The 16313-nt window shown below is 48.9% G+C and overlaps 1 protein-coding gene across 9 annotated transcripts in view; it reads left to right on the top strand.

Annotated features, from left to right (window-relative positions):
- INTS9 (integrator complex subunit 9) overlaps positions 1-11988 on the top strand; it is a 125576-nt gene extending 113588 nt beyond the window's left edge. For 6 of the 9 annotated variants that reach the window (XM_031669933.1, XM_031669936.1, XM_021942816.2 and 3 more), the window contains 5 exons: positions 1815-1939; positions 3818-3985; positions 8307-8405; positions 9618-9755; positions 11326-11988. In XM_031669933.1, coding sequence (XP_031525793.1) covers positions 1815-1939; positions 3818-3985; positions 8307-8405; positions 9618-9755; positions 11326-11502 — 707 coding nt within the window. In that variant the 3' untranslated portion in view covers positions 11503-11988. Of the gene's footprint in view, positions 1-1814; positions 1940-3817; positions 3986-8306; positions 8406-9617; positions 9756-9896 lie in introns of all 9 variants that reach the window. The other 3 variants (XM_031669934.1, XM_021942818.2, XM_021942817.2) reach the window with 3 other exon arrangements.
- Positions 11989-16313: the final 4325 nt, after the last annotated feature.

Below are 16313 nucleotides of genomic sequence, written 5' to 3'. Positions count from 1 at the left end.
AGTTGGGTTTATTGCCTCATTTCAGCAAGGGGAACACACAGCATGGGTAAAAGCAAGGTAAAAAGACCTTGTAGGAGTCAGGCTGGTATTCAGTGATGCACGGGTGTTCACGGAGGTGAGGCGTCACCCTGTATTGGGTGGCATCAGGATGCAGGGTCATTCTGTGATGGGTTTCTAAACTCATTCTTATCTAGAACACAGGAAGAACGGAGCCGGCATAGCGGGGTGTTTGCTCCTGCTGTGGTCAGGACGGTTCTGTGTTCCGCGTTCAGGATGATTACAGAGGGGTCTTGTCTTTGGCCGGATCCATCATTGTCAGTCAAGGTGTTGGTGTTCCAGGAAGTTGCGTTCACACAGCAGGAGGACACATGGCTTTGCTGTGGGTGCCAGGCCGGCTCTTGCTGATACCAGGCCAGGCAGAAAGTGCCAGGAGAGGCCCGGTCACCAGGACTGCTTTCCCCTTCTCAGGCCCACTTTCAGCTAACGGTGGAGGAAGTTGGGCCACAAGATATTGATTCACAACACCCAGAACTTCATAGCTGCCAGGATTTCATTAATCAGGAGGTTGTCCAGAGAATGTCCTACGTAGTGGGGGCTGAGGTTGGTGTCTCCTGCTCCTGCTGCTGAGTGGTGACTCTTGACATTTGACATGACAGTGGTGACAGCATCTACACAGCACAGTAGGTAACCTGGCTTTAGTACAAATGTTTCTTCAGCTAAAAGGAAATTAGGACTGTGTGATTTCCCGTGACAACTCTGGGTAACGGGTTTGCATTTAAACTGGTTTATGGAGCTTCCGGGGCAGAAGCCGTGTCAGGGAGAGGTTGGGGCCACCTTTTTTTTATTGTTTTGTGACTCCTGGATAGGTGAAAAGGGAGTCAGTATTCTCAGAGAAACACGACCCACTGGAATGGGCGTTTACGTACCTGGCAGCTCTGCCAGTTTGTCCTGACAACAGTGGGGACGTGTGTGTGTCCGGTGTGCCTAGGCCAGGGTCCCTCGTCACTGGGCAGACTGCACTGGGAATCAAAGCGCACATCAGTTAGGACCGAGCGAGGTCTTTTGGCTCAAGGCGGGTAGCTCTCTCGAGTTGGGGGAATGTTTCCTGCCAAGCAGGCTGCAGCAGCCCTCAGGAGACCGGCTGGGCAGAGCAGTGGGCGAGGACTCTTCCTGGTCAGAGGGGCTGGGCCTGCTGGGGAGCATTGCAGTCTCAGTCTACAGACCATTCACAGGCCTGGGGGTGGGGCCGTGCACTTGTCTCCCGGGTGCATCTCACACCTGGGCGTTAACTCGGAGCTGATTCTAGGGTCCCGGGGTCTATGCCAGTCCTCTCCACTGTGAAGTCACTGTTTTTCTCATTGTATTAAATCAGTACCTTGTGGGGGACTCTTTGAAACTATGTATATACCTCTTCTCCCTCAAAATGGTATCTAATATTTTTAGCATTTATTGATGATTCTCATCTGAATAAGTGGTGAACTGTAATGGTTGCCAAATGGTGGTTTTGGTTTTTATTTCATCGTTTGTTTCTTGGCATTTCGTTGTAAAGAAGAGCTTTCTTTTCTCCCCCACATACGTATTTCTCCCTCATTTACCTCATCTGCCTCTGCTGAAGCTTGGAGCCCACCCACAGGGTCCATCCCAGCCTGCCCCTCCTTCCACGGGGCCCCTTTGACCTCCGTCCCCCATGTGTGCTTCCTGGCTCCCTCCTGACCCCCTGGCTGTCTCTGGGCCCTCAGCGCCCCAGCCGCCGCCTGGCTCGGCAGCTCCTGTGTAGTCTGCATTGTAAGATTTCTTTCTTGTACTTTCCGTAGAACCAGACTTCTCCTACCTGGAAGCCCTGGCTCCTTACCAGCCGCTGGCCATGAAATGCATCTACTGCCCCATCGACACCCGGCTGAACTTCATCCAGGTGTCAAAGCTGCTTAAAGAAGTGCAGGTAATGAAGGCCACTGCTTGTGCCTTCACATAGTCATGTCACCTTGGTGTGGCTCATGCTTGTGTGGGGTGAAGGGAGAGAGGCTGCATTTGATTCTTGTCTTCAATTCTCACACATCTACAGAATGCTGGGACACAGGCCAGCCCCCCTCCACACTGAAAAGGAGTGGTCTTTACACCCTGACAGCAGTTTCCATTCTAAAGAAATCAGAAGTGGAAGGGAAAGAAAACCATCTGTGTCCGCTTAAAAGCAAATCCTCTCACCCCTGCCAAAAAGAGTCATTCTAGAAACATACTCACTAAGCTGAGACAGTTTAGTTGAAACACGTCCTGGGGCCATGTCACACCTGTAGGCTAGTACCACAAACAGTGCTGTTGGGTTTGGGTTTTGTGGTAGTTTTTGGTCATTTGTTTCACTTCTCATTTTCTGCCCTGGAGAAAGGGGAGAAGTAGCTGGGGTACAGTATAGACCAGGAGAATCCGCGCACAGGAGGAGCGTGTAGCAGGAAGGCAGGGCCACGGAACCACTGTGCTGGCTCGGCCACTGCTCGCTGGGTTGCTGGCTCTTGAGAGTCAGGAGAGGCACTGGAATTGGCAAGGAGGACAGCTGCCACCGGCGAGGAAGAGCTCTCCCTTTCCACTCCCTGGTGTTCCGAGGAGGGAGATGAGGGCCGAGGGGCCCAGCACAGCACCTTCGGCCTCTGGATGAGAGAGCTGTGTCAAAACTCTAAGACAGGAGAACAAGAAACAGAGAGAGCCGGAGAACCCCCGGAGAGCCCCAGGAGCGGATTCTGGTGATTATTAATGTGCTTGCCCAACAAAGAAAGAATATTGGCGCTCTCTAGGCATGATGAGAGCAGACAGCAAATGTGGGGCCTGTCTGCAGTGATTCGCTACCCCACTGTGTGCTCATCCACGTTAGAAGCAGCGGTGAAGGGAAGGGCGTGTTGCTTCTCATTAACTTCAAATCCCAGTCCCTAAACCAGCTCTTGGCCCCCCTGTCAGGTGCTAATCCTGGAAACTGGAGGCCACCTGGTCTCCACTTTAGGCGAGGAAAACCTGGGAGAAGCCATCAGGCTGCGACTGTGGCATGATATGCTTTGAGACAGGTCAAGACGAGGAGCAAAGGGCAGTTCGAAGGAGAAAAGTATTAGCCCTAAGGAACAGGTGCTTTTGGAAGCTCAGCCCGGTCAGCCTGGTGGAAAGCCGTATTCATCAAGGAATTCAGGGCTTGGTCCGAGCTCTTAAGTAGAAGCGGGGAAGACACAGTGCCCCTGTGGGCTGCCAGCATTCCTTTTCATTTGGGTGATATTTGTGCAAAGTAAAAATTGGTTTACTAATCTTTTTTTCTCAAGATAAGGGACATTTTGTTTAAAAAAAAAAAAAAAAAAAAAAACCTCTGCCTCTGCTGCTTGGTCGTACACAGTGAGCATATGACCTGAGCAGTGTCCACTGCCTAATACCAGTCGACCTGCACATCCAGCAGAAACTCCGAACCCACAGCACCTGGTAATTAGCCAAGAGCTTATAAAAGCAGACATGTGGGAATGTTTTAGAAAGACCGTGCCCCCAGGAAGCCCAGAGACTGTTGGGAGCAGACACATGGAAGTTACCATGAAACTTACGTAAACAGTGAAAAAAACGAAAACAAATGCAAGCTGAGGCAGCTTAAGGGTTTCTGAGATGTTTCTTCTGCCCCAGTGCCTTCACGTTCCCTCTCCTCTCTACGGTTCATTGGGCTTGAGAGGATGAAAGTTCACCTTGGCCTGGAAGTGGTGAGCCTGTGATGGTGGGGAGTGGATTGGGGTCAGGAACGGGCCTTCTGCAGGGGCCACTGTACTTCACACCTCCTTTCTCGCCTGTCCCATTGGTTCCTCAGCCCCTGCATGTGGTGTGTCCCGAGCAGTACACCCAGCCGCCCCCAGCCCAGTCCCACAGGATGGACCTCATGATCGACTGCCAGCCCCCTGCCATGTCCTATCGGCGGGCCGAGGTCCTCGCCCTGCCCTTCAAACGCCGGTACGAGAAGATCGAGATCATGCCAGAGGTGAGCCGTTCTCCTTCCTAGGGTTAAACTAGAGTTTTCCAGAGGCTCTTGAAGATCGTGCAGGGGTGGCCTTCTTTTGGATTTATGTCAAGTATGAATGAACCAGGCTGGGCACAGTGGCTCACACCTGAAATCCCAGCACTTTTGGGAAGCCAAGGTGGGTGGATCACTTGAGGTCAGTTTGAGATCTGCCTGGCCAACGCAGCCTGGCCAACATGGCGAAACCCCATCTCTACTAAAAATACAAAAAAAATTAGCCAGGTGTGGTGGCACGCACCTGTAATCCCAGCTACTGGGGAGGCTGAAGCATGAGAATCGCTGGAACCAGGAGGTGGAGGTTGCAGTGAGCCAAGATTACACCACTGCACTCCAGCCTGGGCAACAGAGTGAGACTTCAAGTATGAATGAGCAAAGAACATGGTTACTTGGTTAAGGAACCAAGTAACCGGGAAGAGGGGGGATTTTCAGGGCCTTCTTGCTTTTCCAAGTAATAAAGTAACAGCTGTTAGTCCATACCTAGCATTCAGCAGTGTGACCCCTGGGCCACATCACGGGCCAGAGCCCTGGGGAATGGAGATGCTGATACCCGCTGTGTCCCTAAATACCATAGGGTGGTGACTTTTCTCTTCCTTCCTGGACCTTAGTTATGAGTGTCAAAGTTCGCTGAATTCAGAGGTAGATAGGGGAGATAACAGGAACAAAAACATAAGGATTGTAAACTTGGTTATTTATATCCTCTTGAGCATACTTGCAGGTTTTGGTCTATCAAAGTCTAAGTATTTTACGGGTCTGTGAACTCTTAGCTTCAGTTTTAGCAGGGAAGGAGCAGAAAGCACGCTGTCCATGTGGAACAGCTGTGGCGTGCTGTGCTTGGGCCCGCCTCTGAGAGGGAGACAGCGAGGGATGCGGCCTCTCCTGAAAGACAGCGTTGAGGATGGCTGGAGGATACCTCTGGCTTCCTTTCACCCCTTGAGGCAACTTGAATGTGTTTTCGACAGACAGGAAAAAGAAATACAAAAACTTACTGTTAAAACCAGTGTGCCCAAACTTCTTTTGGAGTTTGAGGTTCAGAAATGGCCTCCAGACCTTGGGTTGGAGGTCTCAGCTCCTGAATGTGACTCATTTCCACAAGCCTGGAGAGGCTGTTAGGGACCACCAGGTGCCATCCTTAGAGCTGTTTAATGTTTACTATGTTTTTATTATTTTGTTATGATTTTGTTTTTCATTTTCTCTAGATGTGTCTCTGGATTGTTTTTGTCTAGTATTTTACAGGGGCTGGGATTGACGGCCTCGGTTTAGATTCCAGCTCTCTAAGCCAGCATTCCTTATACCTTTTGGTCTCAGACATCCTTACAAATAGAACTCCAAAGAGGTTTTGTTAATGTGGGTTATGTCTATTGATGTTTGCTATATGAGAAATTAAAGCTAAGACATTTTTAAAATATTCATTTAAGAATAATAAAAACCTTATATGTTAGCATAACTAAGAAATAAAGACAAAAGCAAAAATCAGTCCCAATGCCAGGGATAAATGTTAAGATTCTGACGTATTTGCCTTGTCTGTTCACTGTGTGTGTGCATACTGGAATCACACCTCATACACTGTCTTTTTCACCTAACAGTAAGTATATAATTAAAGATATTTTGGCCAGGCGTGATGGCTTACGCCTGTAATCTTAGCACTTTGGGAGACAGGTAGAACATGAGGTCAGGAGTTCAAGACTAGCCTAGCCAAGGTCAAGACTAGCCTAGCCAAGATGGTGAAACCCCGTCTCCACTAAAAATACAAAAATTATCTGGGTGTGGTGACACGCGCCTGCAATCCCAGCTACTTGGGAGGCTGTGGCAGATAACTGGTTGAACCGGGAGGCAGAAGTTACAGTGAGCCAAGATCATGCCACTGCACTCCAGCCTGGATGACAGAGCAAGACTGTGTCTCAAAAAAATATATATATTTCAGCTGGGCATGGTGGGTCACGCCTGTAAACCCCAGCACTTCGGGAGGCTGAGGCAGGGGTGAATCACTTAAGGTCAGGAGTTCAAGACCAGCCTGGCCAACATGATGAAACCTTGTCTCTACTAAAAATACAAAAATTAGCCAGGCTTGGTGGCGGGCGACTGTAATCCCAGCTACTCTGGAGGCTGAGGTTGCAGTGAGCCAGAATTGTGCCATTGCACTCCAGCCTGGGCAACATAGTGAGACTCCATCTCAAGAAAAAAAAAAAAAGGTATTTCAAAAGCGTCAGCTTTAATGGTTGCACAATGGTCTGTCATAATTTAACAGTTCCTTTATTCATAGATTTTCATTTCTGCTTTTTCTGTGTTATAAATAACACTTTTAAGAACATCCTTTTACATAAATCTTTGTCCATATATGTTTATTTCCACAAGAAAATTTTCTGAAATTAGAATTTCTGGGTCAAAGATTATGAACATCCCTTTCTGGCTCTAGGCTATATATCGCCGGCTTGTCCTCTAGAATGAGTGCAAACAGTTTATACTCCCACAGCAGAGCTGGAGACAGCTCTTATTTCTGCCTCCTTGCTAATATTGGATGTTGTCCTTTTTTAGTTCTTTTCCAATTTTATTCTTTTCCAGTTATTTAAGTATACACTGATATCTCATTTTAAATTGTCTTTTTTTTTTTTTTGAGATGGAGTCTCACTCTGTTGCCCAGGCTGGAGCGCAGTGGCACGATCTTGGCTCACTGCAAGCTCCGCCTCCTGGGTTCACACCATTCTCCTGCCTCAGCCTCCTGAGTAGCTGGGACTACAGGCACCCGCCACCATGCCCAGCTAATTTTTTTGTATTGTTAGTAGAGACAGGGTTTCACTGTGTTAGTCAGGATGGTCTCGCTCTCCTGACCTTGTGATCCGCCCACCTCAGTCTTCCAAAGTGCTGGGATTACAGGCATGAGCCACTGTGCCTGGTCGTATGTCTTTTTTTGAGACAGAGTCTTGCTGTGTTGCCCAGGCTGGAGTGTAGTGGTACTATCTGGGCTCACTGCAACCTCTACCTCCCGGGTGCATGCAGTTCTCCTCCCTAGCTTCCCAAGTAGCTGGGTTTATAGGCACGCACCACCAATCCTGGCTAATTTTTGTATTTTTAGTAGAAATGGGTTTCACCATATTGGCCAGGATGGTCTCAAACTCCAATCCGCCCACCATGGCCTCCCAAAGTGCTGGGATTACAGGCGTGAGCCACCGCACCCAGCCAAATTGTATGTCTTTGATCATTAATGGAGATAACTGTCTCAATCCAACTTGCTACAGTGATTGCCTTTAAAATGGACATTATGGCCAGGCACAGTGGCTCAGGCCTTGGGAGGCGAAGGCAGGAGGATCACTTGATGCCAAGAGTTCAAGACCAGCCTGGGCAACACAGCAAGACCCCCATCTCTACAAAAAAATAATTTAGCCAAGCGTGGTGGTTCATGCCTGTAGTCCCAGCTACTGGGGAGGCTGAGGAGGGAACATCACTTGAGCTCAGGAGGTTGAGGTTGCAGTGAGCTATGATCACACCACCGCACTCCAGTCTGGGCAACAGAGTAAGGCCCCATCTCAAAAAAAAAAAGACTCCTTCAGAGTCTTCTTGGAGAGCTTAGAACGCCAACCCAAAGCTCCCACCCCAGCCTTGTGCAGGGAGGAGGCGGCCTGAAGTGAAGAACGGGATCTGGCGCACACCCTGCTCTTCCGCGAGGGCCGCTTCACGCTCACCACAGGCAGTTTTCTTATTTCATGAAACAGGCCTCACGTACCATTTGCCAATCTGCTTAACTATCCTAAGCTGCTTCCTCTGCCTGTGTGTTACTGATCTTCATGTTTACGTAATGGCCTCTTGCGTGTTTTTGTTTTTAAATAAAGGTGGCTTGGCTAGGTCGAGGCCTACATGTCTTAAAACCCATGCGGCTAAACGCAGCCACAGAACACTTCATAAGGTCAGGCCGCATGGCAGGGCACCCAGCAGGTGCAGGTGGTCAGAAAGACACTACCCCCAGGTAAAGCCGTGGCTCCCACCATCGGGAGAAGTCAGACTTTCAGCAAGCAGAGGGCTCCCTCAACCCCCATGCTGCTGTCCCTGTCCTTCCTGCCACTGGTCACCTGGAGAGGGAACGAGGGTGAACTAAAGGCCAGAATGAATGAAAGGCTGCACTTGCTGTGTCACCTGGGCGACAGAGCGAGACTCCATCTCAAAAAAAAAAAAAAAAAATTGTTTAAAGTTACTTTGTCTTTGTAGACTGCAGTGATGTAAATACAGATTAAAGGAAGAGTAACAGTCATCATTAAAGGCCCCCAGCCTGAACTGTGCCCTTTGCTTTCAGCTCGCAGATTCACTGGTGCCCATGGAGATCAAGCCTGGCATCTCCTTGGCAACCGTCTCGGCCGTGCTGCACACCAAAGATAACAAGCACTTGCTTCAGGTAGGGGGTGCTGGGCGGGAGTGGAGGGGACCCTCTCCCCAGCAAGAGGCCAGACCACCTAACAGATTATATTTGAAACAGCACTTCATATGCTTTTGTGAGATGCAGTCGTGCTCTGTCGCCCAGGCTGGAGTGCAGTGGCACAAGCTCCACCTTGCGGGTTCACACCATCCTCCTGCCTCAGCCTCCCAAGTAGCTGGGACTACAGGTGCCCGCCACCACACCTGGCTAATTTTTGTATTTTTAGTAGAGACAGGGTTTCACCGTGTTAGTCAGGATGGTCTCGATCTCCTGGCCTCGTGATCCACCTGCCTTGGCTTCCCAAAGTGCTGGGATTACAGGTATGAGCCACCGCGCCCGGCCCATGAATTCTTGTTGAAGAATTATTTCCCTGGCCATGTGCCTCAGAGAGGCTGCTTTGCCCAGAGATGAGGCCGCACATCATCCCAAGGGCTGCCACAGGCACATTCCATAGGGGAGCGCTGCCATGCAAGGCAGGGCAGCAGGTGCAGCCCTGCCCTTGGGGGCTGGAACCGGAGGGCACCTGCATGAGGCTGTGGCTGCCTGAGAGCCTCACCCTGTCACTGACCCGCACACAAGCAGGTGCCACTTCGGCTCCAGGGCAGGCACTGCATCTTAAGAATTCCTTTCAGATCTGGACTGTGTCACTTTTATGCCACATGTAGAATTGCTCCTAGCTACCACTTAAAGTCTGTTAGACCCTGTGCTGGGTCCTTGACCCGCCTTGTCTTACTGAGCCCTCAGAATTCGCTGCTGTCATCATTTTGTAGGCAGCTTCTCTAACATTGGCCAGATGGTGGCAAAGCTGGGGTTTCCCCCTTTTGGTCTGACCGCACAGTGAGTGTACCTAGCCACAGGGTCATGACTGTACCTGCAACACGACACAGTGTATTGTGGAGAATTTACTCAGCAGATACTGAAGTGAACCACCTGAAAGTTTAACAGTGGATCTTGATAAAAGGCAGAGATCTTAGCGAATAAGGTGTTGGTCGGGTGGACAGCTGAGCATTAGACCATGTGGATATGGGGCGCCCGGCAGCCAGGGAACTTGAACTGAGTGCCAGCTGAGGAAACTGGGCCAGGGCTCTGTGGCCTGTGAGGACAGGATAATCTCAGGCTCTCAGTGTGGCCTGCAGTGGCCCCTGCTGCTCAGAGGAAGCTCATGAAAGCCCCTCTTTCCTTCTGCTCTAGCCCCCTCCTCGGCCCGCCCAGCCCACCAGTGGGAAGAAGAGAAAGCGGGTGAGCGATGATGTCCCGGACTGCAAAGTCCTGAAGCCTTTGTTGAGCGGTTCCATCCCCGTGGAGCAGTTCGTGCAGACCCTGGAGAAGGTGAGCAGGTTTCACGGGCACCGTGGAAACTCCACATGCGGCAGCCTTTCTCTGGCTCACTATGGCCCCCTGGCTGCAGGGAGTGGATGTTGCTGCTTGTCGCTTAGTCCCCACTGTCCTGTGGCATCTGCTTGGTCTAAGGTCCTGCTGGGAGACCCAGGAGAAAGAAAGCGGACTGAGGAGTGCCCCGTCCTTCCTGCCAGCACGAGGTCACCAGAAGGCCTCTCCAGACTGAAGAAAAAGCTGCTTCCACACACAGATGTGATGAGTGGGGCAGGGTAGGGAGGCCAGGACAAAGGAGGACCCGGCCCTGCCAGAGCCTTGTGCTTCCACGCATGACTCCTTGCTGTCAGAGGGGAGCCAAGGCTCCAGCTGAGTGTCAGGATTTGCAGGAGGCCATGGAGGGAGGGGACACTGGCCCTTCCCCTCTGTCTCAGCAGCCTTGATGGCTGCTTTCCCAGACATGAGATTTCTTGACTATGATTAAAAGAAAAAAAATATCTAACCTTAAAGGTTGTGATTTTGGCTTCAGTCACAGGACTTCAGAGATGACTTTATTAGGATTATAGAGTCCTTGATAGGAAGGAGAAGGAATTGGCTAAAGGTAATACTGTTCATGCTGCTGCTTGCAAGAACTGCAACAAATTATAATTACATGGAAGGAGATTTCTACAAATTTTCTATCCAATGTAAATATCACAATTACGGACTTTCAAATCTTAAAGACTTTCCCTTTCCTAGGATTGGTTTTCTCCACCTGTCGTTGATTTTCCCATAGGGAAAAGGCTCTGGCTGGATGGTTGCAGCTCTCCTCCACCCTCCTCCATGACCTTGCAGGGCTCCTGGGCCCTATCGATGGGCCTCAAGCTGGACTTTTTAAAACTTAAGATGAGGACCTTCTGCCTGGCCCGGCCTATGTCCTGACCCAGTGTTCCACCCTGGCACGCCCACCTCGGCTCCTCTATGCAGGAGGAACAAGCACCTGTCCAAGTCCCTAGGGGAGCCTGCAGCCATGAAGTACAGGTGGCCTCCCCACACCGATGCCCTTCACCTGCTGTGTGTGTGTTTCAGGCACATGCCTCCTTTCCACGTCACGTCTGATTTGGAAGGAAATTCTGTCCTTAGCATTAGCTGAGGAAACTTTGCTCTGCTGCCTTCTCTCCTTCACTCTTGAGAGGGCTCTGCCAAGTCCCACAGTCAGGGGTATCTTGCATTTTCCTGGAAGCTCCGAGAGCTGCAACTTAGGAGGGAGCTTTGTCACCAGGGGACGGCATGGTGCAAGCAACCGAGCGTCCCAGACTCCTGAACATAGGGCTTGGACATGCCCTCAAAGAGCTCACAAAGCTTAGCAGGTTGTGGAAATTCTGTTCTGTTTTGCATGAGATTTTGCATGTTTTGGGTCTCTTTTCAAGTATATGAAACTATTGCTATCAAAGGCCCTATGACTAGTCTGAAGAATTATGTTGAGGTGTGTCAGTTTCTAGAAAGTTCGGTCAAGTCTGCGAAGTGTTGTTTGTAGATCTCACAGCTGCAGTCCGCCCACCCCGCTCTCTCTTTTCTTTTGGAGCAGCACGGCTTCAGTGATATTAAGGTGGAGGACACAGCCAAGGGCCATATCGTCCTGCTCCAGGAAGCTGAGACGCTCATCCAGATTGAAGAAGACTCGACCCATATCATCTGCGACAATGACGAGATGCTCAGAGTGCGACTGCGGGACCTTGTCCTCAAATTCTTACAGAAGTTCTGAGTGGGCCGTCTGAGCCACTTCCCTGAAATCCTGCAGGCCCTCACTGGCTGCCCTCACAAGCCACCTGACAAGTGGCATGAGAGGCTGTTAACCATGTCTTTGTGGTGTCCTCTGGCTTAAGGAGTGAAGAGGTGGCTCTTGAGGGAAATGGTCTGGACTTATTCCCAGCACTGTTTCAGGCAAGAACTTTCCCTTTCAACTTCAGGCTAGATTTCTTCTCAACTCTGGCTCTCCCGAGGAGCTGAAGGGTGGCAGAAGTGGAACGGAAGCAGTTTTCCAAGAGGCTCATGGGAGCCAGGGATGCGGAGATGACCGGCTGGCTGTCTCACATGGGTCCCAGGCCTTGGGCAGGGGAGCCAGCCTTTGGTTTCGTTTACTTGCCTACACTGCTGCACCCAATAAGATGATCCCAAAATATGGTAAAGTGAACCTATCTGCATTTTCTACTCTGAGCACATTTGTTAATAAAAACTTATTTTTATATAATTAGCTGTCCTCTGTTGAATCTACAATCTATATATTGATTTAGTAGCTGAAAAAATATGAAAATATACAGATAGCATGAACTTAGAAAACACCACAGCAAATTTTGATGTGTATGTTAAATCATATAATTTGCAGTTTATAAAAACACAGATCTGTTTCTTCTTAAATTGCGTAAGAAGGTGCTCACCTTTAAGCTGTGGCTGCATGGAGAGTGATGCAGGTCGGTACCCCAGCCTCAGGCTCCACCTGGGCCACCTCTCCCACGGAGCCTCAGTCTCTGCGTTAAACCGAGTGTTACTCACGGATACCCTCAGAGCCACTCGTCACAGGAAGCTTTCAGACAAAAGTAACCTCACAAAAGACGACTGCTTTTGAAGTGTATAAAACCAACAGTTGCCAGGTCAGATAGCATGAGCTGGGACACTTCGCGAGTTTTAAGAACAAGTCTTAGCCCTGGCGGGCCATGCTAGGTAGTATGCCCAGCGCAGGCTGTTCTTAACCGTCTTGGAGTGATTGAAATCCAGTCAGAAGTCAGCCTCCAACTCGGCTGACTGCTGAACAGCACACGGGGATTTAGTGACCCGATAAATACATAACATGAACAGCTGCAGAACTGACTGCTCTGGCTTTATGGCGCATTATCACTTCTCTTGGAACGATCATATCGGTGGGAATGACTGCTTCAGTTTGCCATCTCCGACCTTACCAAACCTGGGCACAGGAATGCTTAAGCAGGTTTCTATTTTCCAAGGTTTGGGTCCACTCCAGTCAAGGGATAGGCTACAAAATAAACGAGGCTTCCAACCATGGGGCAGGACTGACATTACAAGAGATGAATGTGCCATGGCTATAAACATTTAGTTTTCTTTTTAGAATTACAAATAGGCATCCCAGGCAGGCATACTTCCAACAGAACCTTTGAGAGAATCAAGTGAAATTAAATTTTAAAAACATCTGAGAGCCAGGTGCAATGGCTCACACCTGTAGTCCCAACAATTTGGGAGGCTGAGGCGGGCAGATCACAAGGTCAGGAGTTCAAGACCAGCCTGGCCAACATGGTGAAACCCCATCTCTACTAAAGATACAAAAAAACTTAGCCAGGCATGGTGGCACGCACCTGTAATCCCAGCTACTCGGGAGGCTGAGGCAGGGGAATCACTTGAACCCGGGAGGTGGAGGTTGTAGTGAGCTGAGATCATGCCACTGCACTCCAGCCTCGGCAACAGGGCGAGACTCCATATAAAAAAAAAAAATCTGAAATGCAAAAACAGTGTAAGCTAGAGCTCAGGAGAAACCAAAAATTTTGGTTTTATTTAAATGTCCTAGCAATGCTATCTAGGAATGATGGGATCTGTCAAGCCTGTGTGCTGTGAAAGGGCTTGATCAGAGAGCCCAGTGCTGGTCCCTTGAGGGGGGTTGCAAAAGAAGTAAGCAGTAGGAACAAGTGAGTCAGTGGGTGCCCAATGAGCAGGGTGAAACTTAGGAGGTTTTAATCAAGTCATCACCACCCACTTAGTGGCAACAGTCAGAGGCAGGAAGCAGCAAAGACTCATGCTTTATAGAGAAGAGAGAAAAATCCAGAGCCGGCCTTTCCAGGTATGAGAAGAGCAGTTAGGAGTAATTGCCTAAAGTTCAGGTATTTGGATACCATGCCAGGTTGATTAGAAGACTCAGAAGAAGTGGCGTAAGTGGCATGAGCAGCAGATGTGGCCTGGCTGTATCAGAGATGCGGCTCACTGACACTAACTGATATTGACTGACATTGACACCAACCTGGTGAAGACTCTGACATCCAGAAAAGTTTGTACTCAAACCCAGTGGAATCCTAGTGATTAATTGAAAAAAACTTAACAATAGTGCAGAGACCTCATATTATTTAAGTCTTAGTACAAAGTGATATATTAGGTATCTATTGCACAACAAATTACCCCAAACACAGTGGCTCACGCCTGTAATCCCAGCACTTTAGGAGGCGGTCGAGGTGGGCAGATCACAAAGTCAGGAGATCGAGACCATCCTGGCTAACACGGTGAAATCCCATCTCTACTAAAAATACAAAAAATTAGCCAGGCGTGGTGGTGGGCACCTGTAGTCCCAGCTACTCGGGAGGCTGAGGCAGGAGAATGGCATGAACCCAGGAGGCGGAGCCTGCAGTGAGCCAAGATCACGCCACTGCACTCCAGCCTGGGTGACAGAGCGAGACTCTGTCTCAAAAAAACAAAAAAAAAAAACCAGACGTTTCTCATCTGTTTCTATGGTCGGGAATCTGGTGTGGTGTGGCTTAGCTGGTCGACCCTGGCTCAGGGTCTCCTCTTCACACGGCTGCAGTCAGGTGTTGGGTGAGGGAACAGAGGTTAAGTAACTTTCCGCAGAACAGCCAGTGAGTGGCTTCTGCCTTACCACAACACCATGGGTGAGTATCAGGTCAGCAGCTGGCCAGGAAATGGAAATCTGTCTTTTAGGCCATTGCTTTTCAAGTCACATGTACTCCGTCTCCCCCGATCCCTGGAGAGCTTGAAGCTTTTGGCCCTCACAGTTGTCCTGTAAAGGCGTTTCCAAACTGTAATGAAGTATCAACAGAAACAGGAGTGAAGAAACCTTTAAACCTGCATAATGACATATTAACAGGAGCCAAGCAACCAGTGGGAAGGAAAGGAGCACACTCTTCCTCTGGCCCTGAGTCCAGTTTTTTTCCTGAAGCCAAGAGAAGCGAATGCTGCCTCACTGCTTTAGGCCATCTATAAGAAGGTAGACAACACTTACCTTTCAAACGCACTGCAGTGGGACTACAGATAAATAACAGTAGTCTTCTTTGAACCTAAAATAGAGTGGAAATAACCAACGACAATCCTGGAGGAAGTCACAGGTAAATCCTGGAGACCAGCAGTGCTGAGCTGAGCCGGAGGGCCAGTCTCACTGAAGACTCGATCCAGCCTCCGTCAGGAACTGATCTTCTAAAGATCAAATACCAGAGTCTCTACTGCTCCTTGGCAGCCCATTATGGCTTTTAATCACATCATAAAACATGATATACATTATGGCCAGGTGCAGTAGCTTACACCTGTAATCCCAGCACTTTGGGAGGCCAAGGCGGGCGAATCACAAGGTCAGAAGTTCAAGACCGGCTTGGCCAAGATGGTGAAAACCCGTTTCTCCTAAAAATACAAAAATTAGCCAGACGTGGTGGCAGGCGCCTGTAATCCCAGCTACTCGGGAGGCTGAGGCAGAGAAACCCGGGGAGGGGGCGGGGGGATGGAGGTCGCAGTCAGCCAAGATCACACCACTGCACTCCAGCCTGGGAGACACAGCATGACTGTCTCAAAAAAAAAAAAAAAAAAATATATATATATATATATGCGTGTGTGTATATATATGTGTATGTATGTGTATATATATGTATATGTGTATATATATGTGTGTATATATGTGTGTGTATATATACACACACACATTAAACGTAAACTTCTGAGTCACAGGACCACAGATCTTTGAAAGGGGTGTAAACGCCCATCTCCTTAGGCATGTAGAATATTTCTTGCTTCTCTTATGTTGGCATTGCAGGCCATTGAAAAAAAAATGCGTAGCCCCCACGTAATGTTGTTTGTGTTAGCAGGATTTACCCTTTACCTTTCTCTACAATAAACATTCCTAACCCATGTGTAAGTCTCCCTGATGTAGTTATCAAATCAATCACCGGTAAAAAGTAACTTCTCATTTTGAGTTACCAAACACATTATCAATTAAGTTTGCTAACATTTTGTTAAATTATCCAATATTAAGTTTTTACTCTAGTAACTATTCATAGTTGCTTCACATACTTTGGAAATAATGGCCTTTCATTTCACAAAGCCTTTCCCAGTCATCAGGAAGCACCTTCCAGTCATCAGGGGGCATTAGTCGGCACCTGCTCACATATTCGGTGTGTTGTGCTGTCTATCATGGCTTTAGCTCACCGTCACAGATAAGCCCTTCTCCCAGACTTACAGCTAGAGAGGAGCACATTTCTAGGACCATGAGCACCCTGAGGACAGAGTCTGTTTTTTCCACCTTGTCCCAGCATGAGGCTTGGGGGAAGAAGGTAAGGAAAGAAAATTTCAGAAATATTTAGGAATTACAGGCCAAAACAACATTTCCTGGTGGGTCAGTTTTTTAACTGCAATATTCTAAACATGGGAACCTGCACATAAGTGTAAAAATCCCTATCATTTAGCCCGTGCTTTAAAATAGCTACTTGATTCAGTGGGCAGCTTCCTGATGAGAAGAGGTCGGTAACTGTGGCCAACAAGCCAAATCTGGCCCACAAGCAGACTTGTTGGAAAAAAGAT

This window comes from Papio anubis, chromosome 8, assembly GCF_008728515.1.
Source record: "Papio anubis isolate 15944 chromosome 8, Panubis1.0, whole genome shotgun sequence".
Taxonomy (NCBI): Eukaryota; Metazoa; Chordata; class Mammalia; order Primates; family Cercopithecidae; genus Papio; species Papio anubis.
The sequence above is the reverse complement of the archived record's forward strand: the minus strand, read 5'-3'. Positions and strand labels throughout refer to the sequence as shown.